General features: G+C 39.2%; 1 protein-coding gene across 10 annotated transcripts in view; it reads left to right on the top strand.

The window, feature by feature from the left end:
- The window catches only part of PKP4 (plakophilin 4), a 3,210,231-nt gene that overhangs the window by 2,565,463 nt on the left and 625,729 nt on the right, over positions 1-19,039 (top strand). For all 10 annotated transcript variants that reach the window (XM_044074755.1, XM_044074756.1, XM_044074758.1 and 7 more), the window contains one exon: positions 4,194-4,326. In XM_044074755.1, coding sequence (XP_043930690.1) covers positions 4,194-4,326 — 133 coding nt within the window. The remainder of the gene's footprint in view (positions 1-4,193; positions 4,327-19,039) is intronic.

Raw genomic sequence — 19,039 nt, 5'->3', positions numbered from 1 at the left:
TCCCAGTTAGGGGTTGCCACAGCGGAACTCCGGTCCGCTAATGATTGGCAGTAGATTTTTACGTGTCGAGTTGCCAGCTCTGACGCACAACCTTCAACGAAGGTACTCCCATTCACGCATTTCTCCTCCACACAGAAGACGCTCTAGCTGAGAATCGAACAGGACAACGTCTTACTGTGAGGCGACAACGCTACCGCAGCACCACCACCGCAGTTAAAAAAAAATAAATTGAAATAAAAATTTAAAATTTAAATTAAGGTATGGATGTTGGATTCAGCGATTTAATGGCCAACATAAATAGGAATTTGAGTATACAATTAGTAATTTCTCTTTTATTGATTATAACAGTGATAAAAAAACTGAGAAAACAGTCTTGGTGCGCAGCTTGGATATTTGGTCTTGTGTCGCAGTCATACCTCTTAACTATACAGATTTTCACAGAATGTCCAGATTTTTGGCTCATATTTTTGGTCTGCTCCTCATAAAATTTGTATTTTATTTTGGCAAATCACTGGGATGATCTGAGGATTGAAGTCACTAAATAATGACATACAAATTGAGTTTCAGACTTCAAATTCTTCGGAAAACATGTTAAAACAAATCCTGTTACTCTAGCAACTTTCTAAGCTTATAAGAGCAATATTTAAAGTATGTCCCTATGTTTAGGCCTTTGTCCCTTTGGAGGGAAATTATTTATTTTTTATTAAAATTAATTTTTTTTAGAAATGCTTGAAAGTATTATTAATCAATTTGTATTAGTATATGTGTACCTATGTAATTGATTGAAAGCGATAATTTAGTAAAATGTTAAAAAAAATTTCACTTCCATGTGACATCATAACATAACAGCAAAACATAATAGCAGTAGTGATATGACACCCTTGTAATGTTAGGACAGTACACGCTGTCACAACTGAGTATGAAATTAAACTTGTGGTATAGTGCCATTTACTGCATGTGTGTGAAGGAATACATTTAGGCACACTGCAGAACATCACTTTTTTTTTTTTTTTTTTTTTTTGAACATACAGCTAATTTTCAGAGAAGTCCAGTACTGGCATAATTATCATATGCGATATGAAATGTATCTCTTAGTATTCTGTTTTAGCACTTGCTGTGTTATTACAGTTGAGTGTTTCCATTCAATGTAGAAAGCAATAGACATAGTAACTGGTAAAAATAGCATTTTATACTGAATATACTGATCTCAAAAGATTAAGGTTTTAAATATGTAATTAGGACAGATAGGTGAGTGGTAGGACAACGCTGTAGCAGATGATCTGCCTTTTTTTTTTTCTTTCTCTCGGGATTGGTTGGATTTGGGAATTTCTTGTGGACTTTACCTCCTGGCTCTGTTCATGGTCGAGGACCCTTTGTTACCTACTAGGAAATAAAGTTGAACAAGTAGTTTTGTTGCTGATGTATTATCTTCTATTAGAGGCTGTTGAATTGTCACGTGGTGAGCTGGGAGATGTTTTAAGGGTCCGCATTCATGTAGTGGCGAACTGCTGCAGATGTGCTGACAAATGTCACTCCTGTTTCTCAGGTAGTCTCTGACACAATCAAAAGGTCCATTACAGGCCACAGTAGGAGTGGTTTGGGGGTCTGGTCTTCGCCCATTCCCAGGCTCTAGCCCCCACCCATAGAAGGTAGTGTTCAGAGGGAATAATTAGGTGCTTGTAGAACAGTAAATAGGGGCTTTAGAAGCCAAATATTAAAAAAAATATAGTCACTCTTACAAGCTTTACTTCTTGGTACTTAAGGTCACGTGTTCAGATTTATTATTGATCAAGTGGTTGATATTTTTCTCAACTATGTATCTCTCTTGATCTTCAAGTAAAAATGTCCATGTCCTTGTCAGGCATTGGATGAAGTCCTTGTGGGATAAACCTTAATCAGCTAAACTTCACCCTTGAAAGCTGTCTGGTGTGTGTTCATTTGAATGTAACAACTGAAAGAAACAGAACAACACTGACTTAGCAGACACATCAGAGATGAAGTTATTGTCTGTGAGGCATCAAATCTGTCAACATTCAGACTCCAAACTTAAATATTCTTCCTTCACAGTCAGACAGTCAAGACTTAAGGGACAGACACATGCATGAGCACACACCTTCTTTAGATACAAATACCCTCTGGCAGTCTCTCTCGTGCGCACACAGATCCTGCTCTGCTAATTAGCAAGTGTACACAGGCATAGTTGTTCCATTTACCCAATAACCGGTGTCAGCCAGTCGGCTGACACTGATGCTTTCCCTCTCTTTCCTGATGCAGATGCTGTGATAGCATCCCAGTAATCAAGTTAATCTGTTTTACTTTCAGAATTACTACAGTGTATTACTCCTTCAACTGCTGTATCATATTAAGCCACATTTTTTTTTTTTTAGGGATGGTGTATATGTACCCTTAATGCACAGATCATAAGTAGTGTTTACAAATTTTGGGGAGCCAGTGCCCTTGTGTTTCTGCAACAAAAATAAGTGAGGAAAATAAGCAAAAGTATTTAAAACTGTATAAAATTATACATGCATTGGATGTTTTTCATGACTTTGAAGCAGTTCCCAGGATGCTTTGCAGATTATTTTTGCATGCACATTTACAGCACACTGGATGCTACTGAATAGCAGTACCTATGGTTATCATCACTTGAACTCTCTTTAGTGTTGTGCAGTGAAGTGCACGTAAGGCTGCACTGGTAAACGTCTCCCTGTGTGTGGTGAGCAGCAGTTCAGGTGGTGATTATTTGTATAGGCATTTTAAAAACTATGTTTAATGGTCTAAAACCTAACACTGGATACGAAATCAGTAAAGCAACCATTTGGAAACTAGTGTACACACAGGAAAAAACTGAAAGGTATTAAGAGACGATAATACCACTGAAGTCGCAAATCACTGTTAACCAGACGTTCTTCAAAGAGAGAAAGGATTAGTGATTACTCCCTCAAGGTGAATGTAATAACAAGTTCTAAACTTTTGAAACCTCCAAGGTATAGTGTTAATTTTTTCTGAAAATTAAAAGTGTCCTTGAACAAATGTACTGTGATATGCAGGTTTTTATATAGGTGATGGGGTGGTGACAGAATACTGTTTTATGGACCAAGGTAGTGACAACCTCTATAAAAAGATGTTTACGCAATAGCTTCAGTCTAAATTGAAGCATTAAGAGGTATCGTGGAATTAGAGCTTTGAGAGATGGGACTGAAACAGAGGTCCAAGTAGTAGGCATGGTATTACCACTCAATATGTAAAATGGAGAAAGCATGCAAGTCGAGTGGTCTTTACGCCCCTACAGTTTTTGCATTGCTGGGTAAAACCTCTTGCTGCTTAACCATGCCTGATGTGAGGATACTCAGACTTGAAGTTTAGCTTTTCAAAGTGATAGAATTCCTACTTTTCTTTCTTAATTCTTTCTTTGCTATGTTCTTCCCCAGTAGTTCCTAAGCAGTGCTTGCAGAATTTTCTACTTGGTGCTTTGGATTTGAGGTCTGACTTTCTTAAATAACTACAGTGCAAATATTTATAAATGTCCTTCTGTACAGTATTCCTTATATTCCGATGTTTCTAGGTTAGATTAGTAACTACAGTTTTTGGTAAATTCGGTTTTCTGTTATAGTATGAGGCATAGCAGATTAAACAGCACATCAAGAAATTTGTGAAGTCTTCTGCAATATTTGCTTAAGGCTATTTAACATCTGAGATAAAATGTCTGCACAGATTTCATTTATTGCTGGTCTCGGACTTAGAATTGCACAATAACATTTTGAAGATAAAAAAATGGAGTGAGTAATTTTAGTTGCTTTAACTCCTGGTAGATAAATGTATGCTGTACTTTGAAGTGCTGCTGTTAGTGAGAAAATCTAGTCCAATATAGTCCCCTGGTGGTTTGTCTTATTTCACTGTTGACACATAAAAGATGGTGTGGTTGCACACATTTTTCTCAGTTCCATTATAATTAAAGTTGCATTTTATGTGAATAAACTATAATTGTACCTTATCTCAAAGGGAACTTGCATTTTTAAATGCTAAATGAAATGCAGCTTTGAATCTGTTTATTTTTAACATAATCTGCCAGAAGATATTTTCTGTTGTGAGCTGTCAAATCTTTTTAAAAAAAAAAGTTAAAAAAATACAGGAATTCAGCAGTACCAGACAGCATTGTATGGCTGATTTTTTTTTTCTTATCTTTTTTTTAGGGAGTTTGCATGGCGTGATCCAGACTTGCCTGAAGTTATTCATATGTTACAGCATCAGTTTCCGTCAGTGCAGGCAAATGCAGCTGCGTACCTACAACACCTGTGCTTTGGAGATAATAAAGTAAAATCAGAGGTATTTAGCCAGTTTATCACTCTTAATTCAGAAAGTGAATTCCTCAGAAGTAATTACACTGCATTCAGAGATTTACTCTGCCAATTTTTTTTTTTTTTTTTTTTTTTTTTAAGCCCAGGCCTTTGCAATATTGTAAATGTGTTTGCAAAAGAGAAACACTGACTACACTTCTTAAAGAGATGATTGTGACTGTAATTGTGCTGTAGCTAAACAGATATATAGAGAATTTGCCTTAATTTCTCAAGTTTATATACTGTGCAACAGATCGACATTAAGATTATCGTATTTATGCATCAAATAGAGCATGTTTTTGTTACATGAATGTGAATTTGAAAGTGCATTTTTTCCTTGCTTAAATGTGTGCGTCTGTGATATAGTAGTTGTTTTTAAATTAAGCTTTTTCCAGAATATCACCTTCAGTTAATTTTGTTTTTCTATGTGCTTTATCACTGATATGAGCTTCAGAACAGCAGAAAGCAACAGGGAAATTAAATGTAATACATTTTATGTTGTCAGCATACCAGTACAATATACACTGAAGAGATTTTGCCAGGGCAGTAAAATATTAAGATTAGAATATTATTCTTGTAGGAAGGAGCATTTCTGTAAAGTCCATGAAAATTGTGTTTTTGGTGTGTCTAACAGTTTCAGTACTGATTAAAAAACATTCATGTGGTGTATATTTTCTGTACATGATTCATTCTGGTGTAAACAGGAACATATACTGAGAATAAAAGCATGTGCAATGTTGCATGCAATAAGTAATACATTCTACATTCGTAAAATCACAGTAGTGCAGTGTTAATTGCAGTAGTTTACTTGTGATAAGTATGTTGCTTCCTTTAGACTCGTTGAAGTTGCTGAATTTCCATATATGCACTGCTGTTTTTCCCTGTCATCCCTGTGTTGCGTTCTGTTTTACGTTTAGAAATTACACCTTTCCTTCATAAGGATTCACAGCTGCTGCAAAGGATTGTATTTTTATTTAATGTTGTTGTTGTGTCTTTTGGCTTTTCCCGGTTAGGGGTCGCCACAGTGGAACTCCAGTCTCCTAATGATTGGTAGCAGATTTTTACGTGCTGAGTTGCCACCCCTGACGCACAACCTTCAACGAAGGCACGCCCATTAATGCATGTCTCCACACAGAAGACGCTCTAGCTGAGAATCGAACAGGACGTCTTACTGTAAGGCGACAACGCTACCGCAGCACCACCACCACAGATTTTTTTTATTTTTATTTAATGTAAAATTAAAAATTAGTTGAGATTTTCCATTCTAGTATATTAGAACTCCATATATGCTATTACGCATGCACTGAGTTCCATGCTGTTAAAAAAAAAAAAAAAAATACTTAGCACAGTCCAGCTTAGGCTTGGCCCTAAAAGAATGAATAAGGTAGTTATATGCATTACTTACAGTTCTTCATGCATTTTGGATGTGGCAGAAAAACTTTTTTTGTTGGAAACTGACCTGGGTGCTATATGCAGCATCTCCTGCATGTTATTAATTCAAGCTGCCTCATCTGATTGTCAGCCTGGAAAAGTGAAAGAAGTGGACACAGTTGCAGAGATGTAATCACAGGTTTAAGTGTGGTTTCTTTTTCAGTTTGTTTTATTTATTTATTTTAACCACTCTATGCACTAGCCAGTTTGTATGGTAGTAAGTAAATGTCTCTGTGTATGTATATGTGCAGAGAACAGTTACTGTGGTACAGTTGATTACCCTGTATGCGTTTCATTGTAGCAAGCTAAAAAATATTATTGGGGCATTATTTATGTATTTATTTAGTTGATCATAAACAGAGATATGAGGTATACACAGTAATAGAAGTGGTAATACAAGTGGTTGTAATTTTGGTTACATCTGGGTGGGGAGGGGGTTGCAACATGTTGCATTGTATAATTCTGAGAGAAGCAAGTTTAAATACATTAATGTGCTATTGCCTGTGTTTTTATTCAGTAATTTAATTGTAAGTAGAGTTCAGAGCTGTGCACAGTTGTACAGGCGGCTGTAATTGTGGGCACATGTATAGAAATGTTGAGAAAGGGAGTTGCAGTTGGTTGCACTCTGATACAACCAAAAATAGTAGCAAGCTGAAATGAATTCTTGGGGCTTTATTTGTATGTATTCATTCCTTTTATTTTAAGTAGAAGTCTGAGGCATACACGGTCATACAGGTGACTGCAATTGTGGGGATGTGCATGGTTGTATGTTGAGGGAATTGCAGTGGGTTGTACCACATGGTTCTGAAGGCAGCAATTTGAAATGCATTCCATGGTTGTTGTTTATGTATTTATTCATTCACCTGATTACAAGCAGAGCTCTGAGATGCACACAGTCATACAAGTGGTTGTAATTGTGATCACTTGGGAGGGTGGCCTAATGGTTAAGGTGTTTGCCTTACAAACACAAGGTGCAGGGTTTGAGTCTCACAAGGGATAACTGGCTAGGCTTAAAATGGCTCACAAGGGCAGTTAGCCTAGTATGAACCTAAGAACCTATTTGTTTAAATCCCAATCCCTCAGAGCCACACGCTCCAGGGACCTAAACCTTGTCATCACAATGAACAAAACATGCTGGAGGGATAGGTTCCTGACCCAGAGACTCCCCATACTCTGGAATAGACTGCCCATACATGTCAAGCAGAGTGCCTCATTGGCCCTCTTCAAAAGGAACCTTGCTGATTAGATGGGAGATAGGAATTTCACCCCGGGGATCATGTCAGTTGCCCTGCTCAACACAGGGTTCCAGAGAAGTAAATATTGTGGGAAGAAATATCCAGGGAATTTTTATAGCTAGGCTTGTATAGGTCCTAGGGCCGATAGCCTAGTACCAACCTATGAACATGTTTGTTTGCGTGCGTGCACACACACACACATATATATATATATATATATATATATATATATATATATATACACACACGCACACACAGTGGATATAAAAAGTTTACACACCCCTGTTAAAATGCCAGGTTTTTGTGATATAAAAAAAATGAGACCACAATAAATCATTTCAAAACTTTTCCCACCTTTAATGTAACCTATAACCTGTACAGTTCAATTGAAAAACAAACAAATCTGTTGGGGGGAAAATATAAAAAATAAAAAAAGTACAATAAGCAGGCTGCATAAGTGTGCACACCCTTAAACTAATATTTTGTTGAAGCACCTTTGTAGATGTCACAGTCAGACATCTGAGGTGTATATGGTAAATAAAGTGGCTAGAATAATTGGTTATTGAATTAATCTCTGGATGAAAGTGAATGACTCCCATTTGTTTGATTACAGGTAAATGGTCCTTGACTTCTGCGATGTAGCCAACCCTGCCCAGTAAGCCTCACCCATTCAGTAGCTTCTTGCATTCCCCCTACCACTACACTCTGAAGTCACCAACTACCACTGTGCAACACAGGCACAAGCCACTCTGGTTATGTCCATACTTATTACTGGGTCTATATGAAATAAGTGAATGCTTAAAAAAGTGAACGCTGTAAGGGAATGTTCACAATCCCGAACACTTGGAACAGAGATTTCCCCCCCATACCCCCTACTTAAGTATACCAACTCTGAGATCACATTACAGTGATGAAAAAGGCAAAGTGACGGAGGCTGCTAAGTGATTTTTTTTTCCCAGGAAAAGAAATCGCTTATATGCCGTTTTGTTATTTTGCTGTTTTGTGCTTTCAAGTTTGATGAAGACGAATTCAAAGGATCGCATCTTCGATTGTATAATAGGAACCCTTATTGTCACATTAGCAGCTGCTGAAACAGAAAGAACTATGTTACACTCAACATACAGGTTATCCTTGTGTATACTGCTCTTAAAGTGAAACTTGCAGTTTGCAACTTTGCACAGCACAAGTAATTGTCTTTATTTTATAGATGCCTTAGCACATACTGCAACTGTTTATAGAAATAAAACTAGTCTTTTTAACAAGGTCACCATCAGAATGCATCTACTGGCAGTTCTCATTTTCTACATCTGTTGATCCCAGACAGTGTGGAAGGTATTGGAGAATAAAGAGCCTCCCAGGTTCTAAGTAGATTGATGCCCTCATATCGCCCCTGATTAATCCATCATTCCCCATTACTTGCTTATTTGTCAGTTACTATATTAATAGTCATGGCTTCAGAGGGTGAGAGTGGGTTTATCCACAGCTAGTGTAATTTACCTATGAGAGTGTAGTCTGAGTTGGTAAATTCATTGTAAATAGGTACATCCACCCTCATTGCTTTGTTATTGTTATTAATTAGCATATTAGTTTAAGCCACCAGTATTTGCATAGAGGGATAGATCCCTGACTGTGGAATTAGGTGACGTGCGATCAAATAGCAACTCTGGAATCTGTTGGTAGCTGGCATGGAGAGGATAAATGTGCCTATCCTGCAGCAGAAGGGGGGAATGACACTGTCCAATGTCATAGCCTTCAGAGAAATGAGTAGCATTTCAGCTGCTACATAGGGGTAGGCATTTGGCCATCAAGCTGTGAGCATGGTAGACTTCATTGCAAATGCTTTGGGGGCTTACTGTCAGGAAGGTGTAGTCTCAAGTCAAGGGTATAGTAGATGCCATGATGATGCAGGTCACTTTTCTCTTACTAGTGGCAAGATTATAGTCTGTACTAAATGTGCTGTCATTGGTTCATAAGTGGGGGTACTAGGCTAATTACCATAAGGCCCTATTTAAGCCTAGCCATACATCCCACTATATCTGACAAGTTCTGGTACCCTTGATAAGTGTAAGCAAGGGCTTAGGGGGGTGGAAACATTTGCAAGCAGGGACATGGGAGTTGAACAATTTTAGGAGGCTGTGCCTGTGTCCATTAGAGACATACGTGCCAGATGAATTTCCTGTTCCCCATCCATTGCTAGTTTGCCAGTGAATATGCAAACCACTGAGATTACCTGTATAATGTCTTGGATACCCAGTACAAAGGAGTGGACAAGTCTGACCAATTGGGATATGTGAAATTTAAAAAGTGTGATGGAGAAAGAGACCTATAAGAAAAAGAAAATCAATGGATTTGTTAGAAAAGATCTAGCTTATCTTTCTTTTGTTTAATACAAAGTCCTGCATGGTTTATAACATTGCTGTGAAGAGATACAGTGGCGCAGACTTCAAAGTGCTGCTAATGTGCACATTGTTGTATGCATTCACAGGTACTGCTCGTGCACCTTATTGTATGCACACTGGTACTGATGCACATTGTTACATTGTTATGAACACACACACACACACACACACACACACACACACACACACAGAGCTACTGCTCGTGCAAATTGCCATATGTACACACAGGTACTGCTCATGTGCACATTATTGTACATCACACAGGTACTGCTTATGCATATTGTTGTATGCATACACATGCACTGTGGATACACATTATTATATGCACACACATGTACTGCTCATACACATTACTTTACATGCACAGATACTGTTTATACACATAATTGTACACACACAAAGTACTGGTCTTGTGCATCCTTGTACATGCACACAGGTACTGCTCATGTGCATGTTCTCTGTATACTGCTTGTCCATGTTGTATGTGCATACAGGTACTGCACATGCGCATTATTGTGCGCTCACACGACTACTGCTAGTTCACATTATTGTATCTACATAAAGGTACTGCTCATGTACACATTATTGAACCTACACACAGATTCTGTTCCTTTGCACATTATTGTATGCGCACACAGGTGCTGCTCTTGTGTGTTGTATGTGCACACAAGTACTGCTCATTAACGTTGTTATATGTGCACACAGGTGCTGCTTATGCACATTATTGTATGTACACACAGAGGACTATCCATACATATTAATTTATGTGCATACAGGTACTGCTCGTGTACATTACTTTACGCACACACAGGTACTGCTCGTGCACATTACTTTACGTTACTTTACGCACACACAAGTACTGCTCGAGAACATTACGGTACATGCACACTGGTACTGCTTATTTTTGTACGTTCACACAGCCCCATAAGGTGTTACAGTTTGTGCCTCTTACACCGTGGCTCTTTAGTTATTGAGAAAGTCTAGCTTTCTACCCTGAAGATTTTTGAAAGGTTAGCTATCCATTTAAATGTGGAGGGGCTGCATTCTGATATTGCCAATGACCTGATAGTGGTGGGAAATTTACTTCTATTTTGTTCAATTAGTGTTATCTTTATTTTTTTATTTTATCTTATATATTGTTTGCTGTGTTGTGGTTTACCCCTGCTGAAAATTCTGTATAGCCATTCAAATTGCTTAATCACAGGGCTGCTTTTTTTTCAGAACAGAAGTACTGTATAATAGTGCTTCTTTTTTTTGTCTTTCTACACCATGCCTTTCGCCAGTTTTGGTTTTACATTTTTTTTGTAGTTTTAAGTAAGGTAACATTAATAACTGAATGCTTAGTATAGCTGCATTGCCTGCAGACACTTGTACATTTTGAACTTTGCAGACTATGCTTAGCATTATGTTTATGATTTGAGGCTGGAAGGCAAGTACAGCTTTTACATTTGTCTTGCCAGCTCCACCCCAGTGTTGCCAAATATCATATTCTAGCATTAGCAGCAGTGTTTTTAATGTGTAGCAGACTGTACTTTGACACCATTTAGTAGCAGCGATTACTTAGTTATCCATTTGTGCACTTTTAGAAATAAAAGTGGTACTGACCCATACACAAACTTATTTTGCATTCAGCAACTGTATGATGACACACAATTTTCACTATATTTTCATATATTTGCAAGAAGTGGGACTTGTAGCACTAATTGCAGTCCTTGACGTTTCTGATAAGCAGCAGGCAGCCTAAGAGATGAAACTGAGTGTACTGCATGATTTGGAGCAAAACGCCGATGATTGTCTAGAGTTTCGTTCAGAATTTAGAAAATACGTGCCAGGAACACCCTGGAGAGAAAGGAGACAATGCACAATGCAGCTGAATCTCAGTGTGCTGTTTAAAAAAAGGATTTGAGCTTTTAAGATAATCAAATGGCACAGTTCTCTTGCTGTGCTCAAGGAAGCAGCTCTGTTGTTTACTTGGCTGATGCTGAATATTAGCTGTGAAAGACATCCATTGTTAAATACAAAGAAGCTAGAGACAATGGTGATGGGCACATAAAGCCTGCAGATTTCAGGCACATTAATGCACAAATTATAAAGTGAGCAATTTGTTATCTTTTTATTTTTTTCTTTAGACCTTCTAAATGTACAGAAGCTCATGAATTTTAGGAAATCACACTACACTTAAAAAAAAAAATCTGTGTAATCTGTATGTACCATGAACATTTAGACTGAACTGTGGTTGCAAAACCATTAAACTGGGCTGTACTGGCTATGTGCAAATTCCCATTTTAGGAGTGATATCCCTGGTGCTCTGTGCAAGGACTAAATTTGCATAGTTGCTGCTGCATTTCAGGTTGAGAAAGTTACTGTTGCTAAATCCATGACGCTTGCTTCCTGACATGTTTATCTTATTTGTTGGATTGAGATGGTAAAAGCTTTAAGTTTTATCATGTGACAGACTTGATTTTTTTACTTAAGGTATTCATTTAATAAGGGTGGTCTAATCAGGACCCAAACAAGTAATAAAATATTGTACTGGCTTATGTTGAGAAAAAATGATGATTGGTGATAATTATAATAATAATGCTAACAGTAATAGCTATTTCACCGAACATCATTGTCATTAACCCCCCTTTTTCTACATGAAGTTGGGGTGTTATGTCAACTCTCACCATCTCTCTATTCAGTGCCACTCTCCAACTTTCTTCGACACTCATGTCTGACTGTTGCAAGCTGTTTCTCTCTCAGTCCGTCCACCTCTTTGCAGTACACCCTCATTTCTTCTTGACTTCTTCCTGTCTGTCCTAAATCTTCGCTAGATTGTCGTCTGCTTTTCTGAACATGCCCAGACCACTATAATCTGTTCTCTTTGTCCATACTCTGACCCCTCCAGTTCAACATCTTCATTAATAACCTACACAGTGCCTCCCTACAAAGCACATTAATACATTATGCCGATAATTCCACCATCATGACCTCATCTAAAAATATAGCAGACCTTCTGCAAAAAACACAAAATGCCTTTGTCAATAGAATCCTTGCTAAATGAATCACAACTACTGCTTAACCCTAACAAAACTAAACTTCTACTGTTTACTCCCAAAACATTTTCACCTCAATTTAAAATGTACTCCCAAAACAAAAATGAAGATTGAAGTGGTAACACACACTAAGTTACTAGATATTACCATAGACAATAAAGTCATATTGAACAACACCGACGCTCTGCAGACACAAAAACTTCATGGATCCTTCTAACAAAAGAATGCTAGCCAATACCTACTTGATCCCGTTTACTGTATGGAGCTCCTATTTTCAGTCTGCATTTATCCCTAAAAAATAAAATTCAGTCCTGCTATTACTAAATCACCAAATTTGTCACAGGCTTATCATACCGCTCCCACCACTGCAAAGCTCTTACAGAGCAAAACTGTCTCGAATTCCCACACCATCTTGATTATTTGCAGCTATCTATCGCACATAAAATAATTTACAAACCAGATTCCTGTCCCACCCTAAAATCTATTCTGCACAACTATAGTCCTACCAGAACACTTCAGTCACTTGACAGACAACTAATAACTACACAAACCTAATAGAAGAGCCGGCCAGTGTCTCTATTCTTATGCTATAGCTAAACTATGGCACGCTTTACTAGAACAAATTGCTAGTATAGATAACTCCCAAGACATTCAAGACTACACCAAAAATCCATCTTCTTAACTTGCACAACCGTCCATGCACTAAAACAAATATATAACCTATACCCCACCCTTTCAACCTGCGTGTCGCCTTTCTCCCAAATCATTTATTTCATCACCCACCTATGACCCCTTTCCTTACTATTCACTCATCTCCAACTACCTCCTGCCTACTTCTTATCTCTCTACCTCCCACTGCCTGTCCGCTTGCTGTCTTACTCTCATTTCTCCTATTCTTCCTACTTACCCCTTAACCCATCTCTCTAACAGCCAGCATCTCAGCCTTACATTTGCCACCACACTACTACTATTAAAGTTCCTTCATCAGTACCACCTTCACCTTCCTCAATTACTTTTAAATGTTTACTACAGTACTCTGCTGAGCATGCTTATGATTCACCAGCAGATGTATTTTGTACGTGTCTCTCATTTCATAGGTTCATAGGTTCATACTAGGCTATCTGCCCTAGGGCTTTTATAAGCCTAGCCAGAGTGTGTTTGGCTTTCGCCACCCATTTTAAATTAATTTTGCTATGCCCTTTTTCGAGGTTAGTATACTGTGCCTCTGTCTAACAGTGACACAGAAGTGATACCCGGGGTAAACCTACCATCTCCCATCCACTCATCATGATTCCTCTTGAAGAGAATCAATGAGGGACTCTGCCTAACCTGGACCGGGATTTTATTCCAGATTGAAGGGAGCCTCTGGGTTATGAATCTGTCCCTCCAGCATGTCCTATTTATTTCAGTGCTGAGGTTCAAGTCTCTCGAGCGCGTAGCTCGATGGGATTTGGATTTTCTGAGGTGCAGCATGTCCATTAATTCCAGGTTGGACATGGCTTTATACGTCAGGCACAGATTGCCTCTGAGCAGGCGGTATGCCACTGAGTAGAGCTGGAGTTTCTTTAACCGGGCAGCATATGACATCTGTTTGAGCCCTTTGATCCTCTTGGTGAGGTACTTTTGGAGTCTTTCCAGTTGCTGCAGGTGTTTGGTAAGGTACATCCCAAAAGGGGCATTGTACTCTATTATGGGCCTGATGAGGGATGAGTAAAGAGGCATGATGACCTCCCCTGATCTAGATGTGAATCCCTTCATGATTAGGTGGGCTATATAAAATGTTTTTCTAACCACTTTGGCCACGTGGTTGTCAAATGAGAGATTGCTATCAACTTGGGTTCCCAGGTCCCTAATTACTTCTTCTGTACTTAATGGATTGCCACCTATGTGGTAATTTGTGGGCACTCTGTTTTTGCCAAAGGGGATGACTATACACTTTTTGGCGTTTAGCTTGAGGCCATGGCTCTGGCACCAGTTGTCTGTTTCAATGAGGCCCTTTTGGAGGATGTTTGTGTTGGCTGGAGAGTCGATTATGGCACTCAGTTTGCAGTCATCTGCGAACTTGGTCAGCCACAGTCCTTCCGTGTTGGCCTGTACCTCCGAGAAATATATACCGAACAAGAGAGGTCCCAGGACTGAGCCTTGTGGGACACCACTTGTAACTGGTTTGGAGTCTGACATGGCTCCAGCAATTCTAACCATGTGGGTTCTGTCCTTGAGCCAGTTTGCAACCCATCTAGTGATATAGGGGTTTATATTTAAGCTGGTGAGCTTATCTATAATGCCCAAGTGGGGTACTGTATCGAAGGCTTTTGCGAGGTCCAGGTAGGCTGTGTGGACCACCTTCCCCTCGTCAATGGCCTTGGTGTCTGTTTCAAAGAAATCAACCAGGTTTAAGAGGCAGGATCTGCCCTTAACAAAGCCAAACTGGGTAGGATCCAGTGTCTGTAGGTCCCCAATATCTTTATTTATGAGGTCCATGATGATCCTTTCCATAGCTTTGCAGACCAAGCTAGTCAGGCTTATGGGGCGATAGTTTCCAGGATCTGTTGAGGCACCACCTTTGTGGAGAGGGACCACTGTTGCTGTACGCCACTCTTTGGGTACATATCCTGTAGTAAGGCTGAGATTGAACAGTAATTTTATGTTTGGGTTTAGCTCTTCTTGGAGTTCATGTAGGACACAGCCTGGGACACCATATATTTAAACAAATTCTAACACTTACTGTAAATGCTATTTTTGTGCTTTAATACATGTACTAATTATTGTAAAAATATGTAAGTCAGTATATGTCTACTTTAATAGTTGTATACATGTATATGTATACTTTTATATGTATGTAATATTCTAATTTCTTAAATGTATGTTAAATGTATTTTGGAGCTTTTCTCCCCGGGTCTTTGCTGAAAATGGGTTTTTGACCCATTCGGGCTTTCTTGGTCACCAAATGTCAAATAAATAAATCTTTGACCTTTTTTGCAATTGGAGCTACTTTGGCTTCTGCTGTTATGTCCTCATTTCTTCGTGTGTCCCACAGTAAGCATCTTTTCCTCCATCTCAGGCACTTCATCTCAATCACCTCTAGCTTAACTGCTTGTCCTTTACTGCCCAAGTTTTTGTACTGTACAGTAGTACTGGTCATACTACTGTTTTGTATGCGTTACTTTTCAGCTTTGACATTCTTCTGTCATATACTACACCTAACCAGTTGTGTGCCAGTTGGCTGCTGCCCCTCTGATTCTTAACTTTGACCTCCTCATTCAGACTTCCCTTCTCTTCAGCTACACCTCCAGATACCTGAAGCTGTTAACCTGTTCCACTATTTTCCCTTCTATCTCAATTCTCATCTTCTTCTGATTCCCCCATTTGCTGCCTTTACAACGGTCTTATCTGCACTCATTTTCATCTGGTGTGCCTTCAGTTTTGCATTCCATTCTCCTATCCTTTGCTGATGGCCTTCCTCAGAGTCTGCCTGTAATGCCACATCATCTGCATACAACAGCTTTGTTGATGTGTGCCATCTGATCAGTTGATCAGTTTGCTAATGTAGCCCATCACCAGTTTGAACAGCAGTGGGCTCAGAGCTGAACCCTGATGCACATTCACTCCCACTGGGAACTGTATGAGACCGAACGCTGTTTGTACTTGTCACTTGGTCCTTGTACACAGCTTGCACTAATTCTAACAATGTTTCTGGGATTTGGAGCCACTGCAGGACTGCCCAAGTAAGCTTTCTTGGGACCACGTCAAATGCTTTCTCCAAGTCTAGGAATGCCCAGTTGGAATCTCTCCTCATGTCTAGCTTCTTCTCATGTATCTGTCTCACTACAAACATTGGGTCAGTTGTGCTGCTTCCTGATCTTAATTTGAACTGTTCATCTTCCATCTTACTTTCTACTACTCTGAGTATTCATTTATCAGTCACCCTCTCCAGAACTTTCATACAGTGTGACAGGAGTTTGATACCTCTGTACTGCCCACAGTTGTGAATGTCCCCCTTTGTTCTTGAACACTTACACTGATTTGCTTATTTCTCCAGTCATCTGGGATATGCCTTTATCTCCATGCTGCTACGAGTACCGTAAGGTGCCATTTCACCCCTATGTCACTCAACATCTTTATATTTCCGTGACCTCATCTGAGCCTGCTGCTTTCCCTGACTTCATTTCCTTAGTGCTGTTCTTCTGTGGTGAGCTCCTCCTCTTCTGTCAGTGCAGGCTGTGCATGGGGTAGTTTAGCTTCCGAAGCTGCTAGAAGTAATCATTTGTCCTGTGAACTGGTGAGCAGGTTGTAATGGCATCCTTTATTGGAGCGACTCTCTCCTTCATCTTTCTACCTTTGCCTTGCTGATGTAGTTTATTTTGCCATCTACTGAGTCACTTTCCAGAAGCTAGTAGAATGCCTGTGATGTCTTGTTCTTTGTTGTTGCAACTTCTGTCTTAGCCTCTTTGTTAGTCATCCAGTATTCCTTATTTCCTGGCCCATTTTTCCTATTTCCCACTTTTTTTCTGCACTCCTCCTTTCTTTTGATGACTTTGCAGAACAAAATTTGATATAAGATTGTTGAGTTGTGATTGACTAAGCAAAACTCTGACCAAACTTGGAATAGCTCTGTATGTAGGAAGAAAGCCACCCCACTCACACAGTTATAATACAATTTCAAAGTCACCAACCATCATAGAAAAGTATACATAAAACACAATGCTTTTCAGTCACCTCTACCAGTGTCTCTTAATTATTTATTGATTTTCAGGATCAGTTCTCCTTGCAAAAAAAAAATGTTTTGGCTTGTAGAGCTCAGTAACATTTAATCTGACTTTAAAATCAAGTATCAAAACATGGATTTCAAATTTCAGATTGCATATTCATGAGCTCACATCCACTATCATGTATGTTGAAAAGTGGACATTCATTAGACACAAATCCCATGCTGAGTCAGTTGAGGGTGGGATGAGGGCTTTTGTTGTATACTTGTGCTCCTGAATAGAAACAAATGCTTCATTTTTTTTTATTCCACCGTTAGGGAGCCTCATTCTTAGTGCAGTAAGTCTGATGTATAGCATTACTCCTTCAGGAAACATGCACACAACTCCTGACCACAGGAGCTAGGACCAATCACCAGTTATAACTGTCCCAGGCTGCTTTGTGCCTCTCACAGTGTCTTATGTTACCTAGCTGTTCCCCCCATCTCTGCAGTTCTTTCATCCTCTAAATTACATTGGTAACACTGAATGGCCCTGGACTTTTTTTAACTTGAGGTTTTTCCAAGCCATTCAGTTTAAAAGTGTAAGATATTTTTTGAGCAATTACTTGTTGCCTAGCACTAAAGCACCTAAAGTAACTTTTTTTTTTTCGTTTGACCACTTTTCAAGTGACAGTTGTGTTCATGTTGACAGGTCCCTTTTACACGTGCAGCATTTGGGGCCTCCTTTTTGGTGGAGTGCTGCTATGACTAACAAATACCCTTAACTGACCATCAAACTTGTCTAATCTTACTTGAGCTAGAGCATAAAATTATCAAATGCTGTGTCTGTACTGAATGTAACAATCCTTCAAGGCAGCAAAGAGTAAAGACCCTAGAAAGTTATTTAATATTTAAAAGGTTCCATGATTTGGATCTGAAACCTAAATCGGGTCTGAAATTTGACTTGCGTCTCCATGCAGTCTCCTTTTCTTCTTTTGGTGTTTCCCAGTGAGGGGTCGCCACAGCAGATCACCTGTCCGCTCATGATTGGCAGTGGAGTTTTTACAGTGTCGAGTTGCCAGCCGAGCACCCAACCTTCCACAGAAGGCACAAACACACCCACTCACGCCTAGGGCCAATTTAGAGTGTCCAATCCACCTACAGCATATCTTTGGGATGTGGGAGGAAACCGGAGCACCCAGAGGAAACCCACGGGAGGACATGCAGACTCCGCACAGAAGGCACCCCAGCCGAGGATCAAACCGGAGAACTTGTTTCTGTGAGCCGGCAACACTAACCGCTGCACCACCGCGGCAGCAAATCTCCATGCAGATCAGTTTTCCTTATCAAACAGAGTCAAGCAGAGAAATGAAGGACAATGGATTCAGAATATTTAAAACCTAAGTTTCAAGAAATGTAGATTGAGCTGGATAAATGGGTACGGAGGATAACAATCCTAAGGGAGCATCAAAGGTAAAGATTCCATCTGTAATTACAATGGAGCTGACCGCAATAGCTGATGATCCTTAAGTCATAATTCAGCCAGGCTTTTCTGCTTTGGTCCAAATACCAAAAACAGTGGCACAACTGGATGAAGACTATTTCTAAAACAGTAACAAGTCAGTTCCTTAGGTAAATATAAAAAAAAATAGTCACCATGGCTTTAAAATTGTGTATAAAACATTTCAAGTGGCAGAAAACAAAAAACAGCACTTTCATGATTTACAAATCGCTTCCTCAGACCAAGTCTAATGCAACTCGGTCAAAACTTTTAAATCTATTACAGTCAATCAGAAAGCAGCTTTAATCACTATTTACATAAATATGTCTTAAATCAGACCCAACATAATATTAAAAAAAAATGTAGAAACCTTTGTAACAAATAATTTTTGTGACACTTAGAATACATTGTTGC

The sequence above is a fragment of the Protopterus annectens genome, chromosome 6.part0, assembly GCF_019279795.1.
Source record: "Protopterus annectens isolate FY-2018-M chromosome 6.part0, PAN1.0, whole genome shotgun sequence".
Classification (NCBI taxonomy): domain Eukaryota; kingdom Metazoa; phylum Chordata; order Ceratodontiformes; family Protopteridae; genus Protopterus; species Protopterus annectens.
Note: the sequence above shows the minus strand (reverse complement) of the source record. Positions and strands in the feature narration are given on the sequence as shown.